General features: G+C 38.8%; 1 protein-coding gene across 1 annotated transcript; it reads right to left on the reverse strand.

Moving 5' to 3' along the window:
- Nucleotides 1-1,002: 1,002 nt before the first annotated feature.
- On the reverse strand, nucleotides 1,003-10,648 carry LOC149783591 (uncharacterized). Its single transcript, XM_089933138.1, has 3 exons — nucleotides 10,598-10,648; nucleotides 7,190-7,290; nucleotides 1,003-1,549 (listed from the first exon to the last, which is right to left on the reverse strand). Exons 1-3 carry the CDS (start codon nucleotides 10,628-10,630, stop codon nucleotides 1,342-1,344), a joined length of 342 nt encoding a protein of 113 aa, XP_089789264.1. The 5' UTR covers nucleotides 10,631-10,648; the 3' UTR covers nucleotides 1,003-1,341.
- Nucleotides 10,649-11,081: the final 433 nt, after the last annotated feature.

Consider the following 11,081-nt stretch of genomic DNA (forward strand, 5'->3'; position numbering starts at 1 on the left):
GGCAGCTGTGTATTGACCAGGTGAATGAACTCCTTACATTCCCGAGTGTGTCCGCTCCAAATGTAGTTCTATACTTTTTGTGGGTAATCATAATCACCTTAAGTTGATTGTTTTCTTTTTGTTAGCTTTTTTCTTTACTCACATTAATTAAATCAATATGATATACACATGATTTATGACTGAATGATGGTTTTAAAAATAAAAGTAACGCACTACAAACGCTTGGAGACTGCTCCGGTGGCCTAGTTTTTAGAACGTCCGCCTCGGATACGGAAGGTCGTTGGTTCAATCCCCGACTGAGTCATGTCAAAGATTTACAATAATGGAACTAACAGCTGCCTCGTTTGGCGCTCAGCTTTAAGCGGTTAGTGTTAGGATAACGTGACTTGGTGGGACATCACGCAACATGTCTGCCGCACGATGCCCCAGTGCTAGGCATCACTCTAAAGTGTTACACTGCAGACATCGTAGCGATTATGACTGAACTCTTGTTAAAGCTACGTTAAACATACAAACCAAACAAAAACAAAACATTTTATTATAGTAAATACCACTTGTATATGGTATTATTGAAACTATAGACATCCGATAAGTAGTTATTTATCATTATGTTTGTCCATCTCTCTCTCTAACCTCTGTAGGTCGACATGTATATATAGGTCTTATGATCTTATGAGCAGGTCTGAAATTTATTTTACTTGCCAACCTGTTGGACAGACATGCATGCATCATTATGTATGTCGGTCTGTCTGTCTGTCTGTCTCTGTCTCAGATGCACATCTATAATGGTATTGCGTTTACGTTTCGGGACCTTTGTATATCAACTGGAGCAATCGAAATAACTGTATGTAGAAAAAATCTAACCTTTATTCAGTTAGGGTCACATTATGATAGATGAGGAATACTACTGATGGACACACATGTAGCAAGATTAATTAATTACCCCAATTAGATTCATGTTTACAGGGGTTAGGTTGTGTAAATATATATGTATGCATGTATTCATAGTATGTACGAGATGTATAGTATGTACGAGATTTTCGGATTCACAACATAACACTGGATTTAGTTGACATAAGAAAGCACAGTGTTAATTATGACAAATACAAATAAATTAATTTAGCGAGTACAAAGAGAAGGGGTGAATGGTTCACAGCGATTTGACAATGAAACGATGGATATAGATTACTCACTAAACGATGTAAAAGTTTACTCATGTAGTGAAATGCATTCACCCAGGTTGCGAAATTATGGTAATAAAAAAGAGGGACAGATAAACAACATATCTTTACCGTCCCGAAAGATACATAGGGTTTTACGAACCCCAAAATTAACCCACGGTTAAAAATTACATGTACGGAGATACACTCCGTCATCAGTACACGTACACGTTGTTTTAATTCCACGGCTGCTACAGATAAACTTCACAGCTGCTGCAGACTCCGAACACTCCGAACACTTCGAGACACTGGGAACACTCCGAACATTATACTCTCTGGACACTTGATACTGGACATTAGATCTTCCGGGCACTACGGACATTCGACAGCTGAAAATATATCCAATACCGTGCACTATACATGACACGGGTATAATAACGTAATGACGTTATTCACGGTAAGTTATATAGATTACATTATCAGCACAATAATTACAGGTTAAATATTAAACCTAACACTGCTCGATAAGAATCCTACTATATTAAACAGTTCTTGAAACAAATGTAGTTTACATTACTAATATAAAGTCCTTGTTATGATGCAAACAAGACTATTCACTATTTCGAAATACCATACACTATATATATATATATATATATATATATATATATATATATATATATATATATATATATATATATCACCATCGGGTATCACTGTACACAAAAAACGAAACCCGTGTACATGTATTCAATAAATAATAGAGTTAAATTCCATGACAATACCTCCCCTCTATACAAAAGTGGTACACTTTTAGAAAAATCACGGAATGTGGACATAAACATTTGTTAAAACTTCCAATCTGAATACTGAACGAAAATAATCTGCTAATTACACCCTACTTAAAAATTCAGCACCCACATTTTCCGATCCTCGAATCGGCTCGATCCGGAAGCTATACGGTTGAAAAGACAACGCTCAACGCACCAAACTAGCATTGGCGATCTTTGCTTTGTTCAAGTATAAGAGCGGCTGATGGTCCGTTTCTAAGGTAAAGCCCCTAACAAAAGGTACGGAAGGAACTTGCCTATCCCCCATATTAAGGCAAGTCACTTCTTCTCAATGACGGAGTAGTTTTGCTCCCTAAGGGGAAATTGACTACTTGCATAAGCAATGGGCTATTTAATTTCCTCTTACTCCTGTACAAAACAGCTCCAAGACCCGTATCGGACACATCAGTCCTCAGCACAAACCTTTTGTTCAATTCTGGGAACTTTAAGATTGGTGCACATACCAGTTTCTGTTTGAAGCTTTAAATGTTTTTCCCTGGCATACACGACAGCGAACTTTATTTCGGTTGCCCTTTCCTAGGCAAGTCTGTTAATGTGCTGGCGAAAGCCGCAAAATTGGGAACATATTTCCTATAAAACCCAATTAAACCTAGGAAAGATCTTACTTGGTTTTTAGTTTCTGGTCTAGGTGCATCTCTGATTGCTCATATTTTACCTGGGTGAGGTTTAACTGGCCTAGTCCTCTTACAAGATGTCTCAAACATTCTAGACTAAAATACCCTATACTACATTTGGTGGGCTTAGCTGTAAGATTTTTGCGGTGTGAAGTCTATCGAATAGATCCCGTAATACCTAATTATGTTCATCCCATTGATGTGCATAAATAAAGATATCATCTAAAAAAACTGTCGACGTTTTCCGTACCGTTTAACAATTTGCGCATGAGACGAACGCACGACGCACCGGCGTTGACTAAACCGAAAGGCATAAATTGATAAAGACCTTTGGGAGTCGCGAATACCGTTAACTCGCAACATTATCAGCGATTGGTATCTTCCAATATCATTTGGTAAGGTCTAATTTGGAAATGTATTTATGACCTGCCAACTTTGAAAATAGACTTTCCATGTATGGCATTGGTTCTGCGTCGAATAATGTGATTTTGTTCAATTGCTCGTCGCATCTTTCTTTCTGACTAACACAACGGGGAACGAGTACAGGGAACTGGAAGGTTCGATCACTTCCTGGTTTAACATTTTAACCACTTCTTTGTTGAATGTCCCCTTTAATTCTAATCGGCTCAGAAGTATTCAACTTGATCTCGTAATGAATCAATCCAGTACGGCCCTGTGTGTCCGTAAACACGTCAGGGCAATGGGACAAAACCTCCAAGATCTGTGTACGTGGACCCACTGGTAAATCCTGGCATACATGGATCTGGTCAATACCTTCTTTCCCTAAATCAAATGGGTATTCAAAGGGCATTTCTGTACTGGAGACGAATTCAGATTCGTCACACGATCTATCCTCTATCACCCTTATGCATACCACATTCAATACTCCTTTATCAATTTTTTGTCTAGATCATTCTACGTACAGTTTAAGCATATTGGAGTGAAATATCTTGGACTTGCCCTCTATGTCAATTATACAGTCCATTTCGCCTTTCACCTGTTTGACTTCGTATGGCCCTTTCCATTCGATAAGCATCTTGTTTTTTATTCGTTGGGAGAAGCACCAACACTTGGTTGCCTACATAAAACGTTTTACTCCGTGTTCCTCGGTTGTAGTACTAGATTTCGCGAGTTCGCCTTGCGCCATTCGACACGTACTCTCTAATCTTTTGCGTAAATCTACCACGTATTGGTAAGTAGTCTTAACTTCTTCGTCCTCGACTTCGTCTGACCACAGTTCGCGTAGAATGCGCATAGGACCACGAACTGTCCTACCGTACAATAGTTCAAAAGGTCAGACGCCTAGCTTTCATGAGGAACCTCACGATACGCGAATATAATTTCGTTCAGATACCTTTCCAAATCCTTAGGTCTTTCCACACACATGCAACGCAACATTTGCTTCAGCGTCCCGTTCAATTTCTCGACCAAACCATCGCACATCGGGTGGTATGGTGTCGTGCGCAACTGTTTAAGGGACATCAGCCTACTAATTTCTGATATGAGATCTGAGATGAATTGCGCTTCACAGCCTGTAGAAACCTCTTCGGGCACTCCGATCATGCTGGATATATCTACGAGCGCCTCGGCTACACGTTCGGTTTCAATCGATGGCAAAGCTGTAGCTTCGGGATATCTGGTAGCGTAATCTAACAGCCTCAAGATGTACAGGTTTTTTCTATATGTAAATGGAAATATAGGTCCCACAATGTCAACGGAAACTACTAGAAACGGGGTATCTATCAAGGGCATCTGACCTAACGGTATTCTAGTTACTGTGCCCTTAGAAACAATTTCCTGGCAAACATCGCACGAGCGACAGAAGTTCTTAACGTCGCTATTGACACCAGGCCAATACAATTCTCTTAATACCCTATCTGTTTTCTTCATACCTAAATGACCCGCCATATTCGACTCGTGCGCCACCTTGAGTACATGCGACCTAAATTTCTGGGGAACTAGTTGCAAGAACTTCTTCTCAAGTGAAGAGTATTTCTCTTTACACGAAACCTTTTCGAGTAAGAAATTTAGAGGAACCCACGTTGTTACACTTCCTCACGGTACTTGATAATACTTTCTCCGCAGTTGCACGTAGAGACGCGTAACGTTTTTGCTCATTCTGGAATTCTTCACGCAAGATATCAGTAACGGCTTCCGTTACTTTTAATTTACGTAAAGGTTTGCACTGCTTGGATGATCGGCAATCGGCAATCGGAAGTCTCACATGGTCGGGAGTCGAGATCCTGGTACATTACCAATCGTAGGTTCATATATTGGGTTGGCTATGCACAGAACTTCTACGGTTCAGGTCAAGAAAGGTGTCTCGATATCTATCCTTGCGACAGGAAGGCGGCCAATTGTCTGGTCTGGTGGCATACAATGCGATTTAAACCTAAGCTATTGATTATCGCAGAACAGGCTCCGTTTCACGACTACAGTAGTTCATCCTGTATGTCGTAAAACAGTCACTTCCTATCCGTTGACAGTGTCATTTGCCGTCAGTACCCATGCCTAGGGGAAAATACACGTGCCGATCGATTTTATCGCATCGCGACCGATTTCTGCACGCATCACTGGCTCGTACAACGCTTACTGCATAGCTTGGTGCGAAACATCAATTTTTCCATCTACCGACCGTCTACCTTCAATGGCTACCGCAACGCTCTTGATTGGTCCCTTACTATTTGGACAATTGGGGACGATATGACCCAACTCTTTCCAGGTACCAGATGTTTCTGATCCTTGACCCGATTCCCACCTTTGTCGTCTCGCGTGATGACGTTCTGTGAACCTCCCCGAGCTTCAGCGAATAAATCCGCCTGTATGGCCATGTCATATATATTCGTGAAGGACTTTTCCCTTAATGAACAAATATAACTCCTTGCCACAAATTGCCAATAGCTGGTCTCGAATCAAGAAATCGATATAAGACCATCAAATGTCTTAACGACTTTACCACATTCCACCCATCGCTGAAAGTTATTGCTCATCCTACTGACGAACGGGGTGAATGTCTCGCTTTCTCGGGGTTGATATACTTAAACTTCTTGCGAAACCCTTGCTCGGTTATCTTGTATTTCTTCAGAAGTGCAACGGAAGATAATTCAGCGAATCGGATACGGATAAACGCGAATACATATCTAACGCTTTAACCTTCAACAACGCGCTAAGATGAAGCGACAAATCCTTTTTCTTCCATTTGTTCTACCGTGGCGTACATTTCGAACCTGTTTAGATAACTATCCATGTTATCTTTATCGGCTTCAAATGGGGGAAATTTGGACCTCTCATTTTAACATGTCCCCCTCCTTTTTAGTTCACAATAGCTCAGAATGTCCTTGATACTCCCTCTGCCTATTTCCATCTTCCATCTCCAAAGTTTCTAACCTTACTCGTTTTTCCCTTTCTAACTTCCGATCTTCTACTTCTGTAAGAAGTTCTATCTTCACCCGCTCTGCTTGGATTTCTAACTATATTCTCCCTCTCGGCCTGTTTTCCTAATTCTATCTTCCCTTTCTCTAATTCTATCTTCTCCCTCTCTGTTTTCCTTTCCGATTCTATCCTTTTCTTTTCGTCCTGTTTTTCTAATTCTATCTTCTCCCTTTCAAAAGCCCGTTTCTTTTCCTCTGCCTCACTTTCTATATCTAGTTTTTCCCTTTCTGCTTGTTTTTCTAATCATATCTTCTTCCTCTCAAATTCGCTCTCCTTTAACATTTGATCCCTTTTCCTAGCCTTTTCATCACGAACAAAATTTCTAATGAACTCTCCTTTATAGCCAAAATGTTTCTCCAGTTCTACAAGTACTATCATTGACGACATTTCAAAAGTTTTGTGTGACCAAGTTAAAGTGCAGTATTATGCAAAATGAGCAATTTTCACAACAAACCATAGTTTCCTTATCGAAAGGCAACTTAAACATGAAACATATGCAAAAATAAAGTAATGTTATGTGCCTATCCTGCTTTTTCGATGTTCCGAATCAGAGTAATTGTTCGTTCCATGTCATTTCCGGTATGACGTGTTGTTTTGTTGTTTTTTGGAGTTGTTCTTCGTTAATAGTTAGAAAAACTTCTTTAGAAGAACTAGTAGTCACTATCGTTTGTCCTGCCATGCCGGTCCTGGTTTAGCGGGAGAAAACTTTTTCGTGCGTTATTTCCTTCGATCCCTGCGCAAGTCCTTGAAGTAGACTGCCGGCTGAAAAGACTTATCCGTATTGTAAAGAAATTTACGTACGGTGAGGTGTTTATACACATAGTCTGTGCATTGTATGCATTCGGTTCGTTCCATCGAGAGCACTTCGCAACGTGCGGCATGGGATGAACCGAACTCACTATTTTGAAATACCATACAATATACATAACTCACCCTCTGGTAACGTTGTGCACAAAAAACAAAACCCGAGTACATGTAATCAATAATGTTAATGTTGTTGTGGGGTTTAACGCCAATTTTCAGCACACGATATATACATGGCGGCCAGTATTAATTGTGGAGGAAGAACCCGGGAAAACCCCGGAAAGAACCACCGACCCAAGAGAAGCTACTGGCATGCTTTCTCACATACCTACATTGGCTGAATCCGAGACTCGAACCCACGCAGACAGAGGTGAGATGGCAGTGGTCCGTAACGGAGAGCGCTTTAGACCACTCTGCCACTCGGCGCCCCTGTAATCAATAAATAAAAGAGTTTAATTTATATCACATACAAATACATATATTTGCCATTTGAACAGAGTTAAGATTTACTGCAGGTAGCTGTGTATTGACAAAGTGAATGAACTCCTTACATTCCCGAGTGTGTCCGATTCAAATGTAGTTCTATGCTTTTTGTGGTTATTCATAATCACCTTAAGTTGATTGGTTTCTTTTTTTAAGTTTCTTTTGTTATTCACTTCAATTAAATCAATATAGTAAACACTTATGATTTAGACGTGAATGATGGTTTTGAAAATAAAAGTACTACAAACACTTGGAGAACGTTCCGGTGGCCAGGTGGTTAGAACGTCCGCCTCGGATGCGAAAGATCGTAGGTTCGATCCTCGGCCTAGTCATACCAGAGACTTACAAAAATGGTACTAAGAGCTACCTCGCTTGGCGCTCAGCTTTAGGAGGTTAGTGTTAGGATAATAAGACTGCGTGCGGCATGATGCCCCAGTGCTAGACATCAGTATAAACTGTTTCACTGCAGGCATCGCAGCGATATGACTGAAAAATTGTTTAAGCTACGTTAAAAATCCAAATCACACACACACACACAGACACACACACACACACACACTTGGTTAGCTAAGCCATTCATTTAAACGCTAAGCCATGCACCTACCGGCTCATGGAAATTAATGTGGAATGGAACCTATTAATATATTTACAGTTGATCTGTCATTATTCTGCTTTAGTAACAGTATAATTGAACATCTCTCTCTCTCTCTCTCTGAGGCCTAATTGTCCTTGTTGTAATATAAGAACCACCGTTCTCGTTTTGTACAGGCGGATCATCTGATATAACTATCATTCTCGTCTTTTCTTTTCTTCGTCTGTGTCTTTTATTACCAATAAAACCGTCGGAGATCCAACAACGTAAACAAAGTGAGATAATTAACAGAAAACATCAGATTTTGATAAGAAAAGACAACCACCGAAGAGAACCAAACCAAGGAAAACAGATTTGATGTCACGTCACATGTGCAACATTAATGTTTATTTCAATCATTTCAATTGTTGTTTTAAATGATAGATTGTAAATGGTATGTAATATAACTAATAAAACGTATGTCATCTAAAGTTAATGAGACTTATGTATGTTTTACAGAGAGTTTAAATTATTTTCTAATATAGAAACATTGCCAAGCGTAAGTTTTCTTTTCTCCATTTTGTCAATAATTTCTAATGCGGGTTCGTAATCAATAATGCTGCACGTGCATTGTCCAAAATATTTTGATTTCTTTAATTGTTTCATTCAGGTATCATAGTGATATTGGCTATGCTACAAGCAAAATGATTCATGTTTAGAATTTAGGAGCAAGAAGGGCAGCAAGATATGCATGTGTTATTGTAGACCTAATCACAAGTGCCAAAACAGTACGGATTCAGCACTTACCACTGACCACGTGCAAAAACATAGGGATCAGGTGGCATATAATGAGAGAAATGTTTTATCAGTATTTTTTTTTCGTAGGAATCCTCACATCATCGTTCTCCAAACAGAAACTTGGGAAGACAAAATTGATGGTATCACGCATTTTCTTAAAATTATACCTTAATGTGTATTATCCCAATATTATACTCTTATCTAAATTTAACCACTAGTCTTAATAACAGATAAGGAGTTACATTTGCTTACAAATTACTTATATTTATGGAACCTGAATTTGAGCATATTTTGTGCCATTTGAATATTCTGATCTGTTGATGTGTATTAATTAATTGCACTGATTTATCGATAGCAGTAACTAGCATACCGTTTATCAGATCAGAGTTAACTTTGTAAATACCACTTGTATATGGTAGTATTAAAAATATAGACATTCGATAAATACTGTTATTTATCATTATGTCTGTCTGTCTCTGTCTTTATGTCATTCTCTCTCTCAAACGTCTGCAGGCCGACATGTATATATATATATATATATATATATATATATATATATATATATATATATATATATATATATATATGTGTGTGTTTTATGATCTTATGAGCAGGTCTGAAATTTATTTTACTTGCCAACCTGTTAGACAGACATGCATGTATCATTATGTATGTCGGTCTGTCTGTCTCTGTTTCAGATGCACATCTATAACGGTCTTGCTTTTTCCGGTTCGGCACATTTCTACATCAACTGGAGCAGTCGAAAGAAACCATCTGTAGAAAAAATCTAATCTTTGATCAATTAGGGTCACATTATGACAGATGATGAATACTACTGATGGACATACATGTAGCAAGATTAATTAATTATCGCAATTAGATTCATGTTTACAGGGGTCAGGTTGTGTATACATTTCTCATTTAAGAAAACGAGACTATATCATTGATACAGCATACATACTGTACATATATTTTATTTATAGCACATACAAATACATATATCTGCCCTTTGAACAGAGTTAAGATGTACTGTCAGCAGCTGTGTATTGACCAAGAGATTGAACTCCTTTTATTCTCGAGTGTGTCCGCTACTAAATGTAGTTTTATGCCTTCTGTGGCTATTCACAATCACCTTAACTTGATTGTTTTTTGTTGCTGTTGTATTCACATTAATTAAATCAATATAATACACACATATAATTTATACGTGAATGATGGTTTTACAAATAAAAGTAGCGCACCAAAAAGACTTGAAGACCGCCCCGGTGGCCTAGTAGTTAGAACGTCTGCCTCGGATGCGGAAGGTCGTAGGTTCGATCCCCGGCCGAGTCAAATCAAAGATTTACAAAAATGGTACTAACAGCTGCCTCGTTTGCAGCTCAGCATTAAGAGGTTAGTATTAGGATGATGTGACTGGGTGGGTCATCACTGTAAAGTGTTACACTGCAGACATCGCAGATATATGACTGAAACATTGTTAAAGCTACGTTAAAAACATAAATAACACACACACACACACACACACACACACACACACACTTGGTTTGCTACGTCATTCATTCAATTTCTAAGCCATTCACCTACCGGCTCATGGAAATTAATGTGGAATAGAAACTAAGCGAAATGACGGACAAGCAAGAGGTAATTAAAATATGTTAACAAGTCATTATTCTGCTTTAGTAACAGTACCACCGACCATAAACTGTCTCTCTCTCTGCTCGGTTTGACTCTGTCTCTATGGTCGGTTTGACTTTAAAACTTTATGTTTGTCTGTCTGTCTTTCTCTCTGGTCGGTTTGGCTCTCTCTCTCTCTCTGAGCGGTTTGACTCTCTCTCTCTCTCTCTCTCTGAGTCCTAATCGTTCTTGTTGTAATATAAGACTCACCGTTCTCGTTCTGTACGGGGGGATCATCTTCATTTCTCCTCTTTGTCTGACTCTTTTATTACCTATAATACCGCCGAAGATCAAACAACGTAAACAAAGTGAGATAATTAACAGAAAACATCAGATTTTCATAAGAAAAGACAACCACCGAAGACAGCCAAGGAAACAGATTTGCTGTCGCATCACATGTGCAACTTTAATGTTCATTTCAATGGAGCAACTGTTGTAGGAACTGATGCTGTTTTAAATGATATATTGTAAATGGTACGGAAATGAAATAATAAAAATAATGCGGATTCGTAATCAATAATGTGGCACGTGCTTTGTCCAAAATATTGTGTTACCTTTAATTGTTTCATTCAGGTATCATAGTGACGTTGGTTATGATGCGAAACAAAATGATTCATGTTTAGAATTTAGGACCATGATGATCAGCAAGATATGTATGTGTTGTTGTAGACCTCATCACAAGTGACAAAACACT

The sequence above is a fragment of the Sinohyriopsis cumingii genome, chromosome 14 (genome assembly GCF_028554795.1).
Source record: "Sinohyriopsis cumingii isolate HCF-2022 chromosome 14, ASM2855479v2, whole genome shotgun sequence".
NCBI classification, from domain to species: Eukaryota; Metazoa; Mollusca; class Bivalvia; order Unionida; family Unionidae; genus Sinohyriopsis; species Sinohyriopsis cumingii.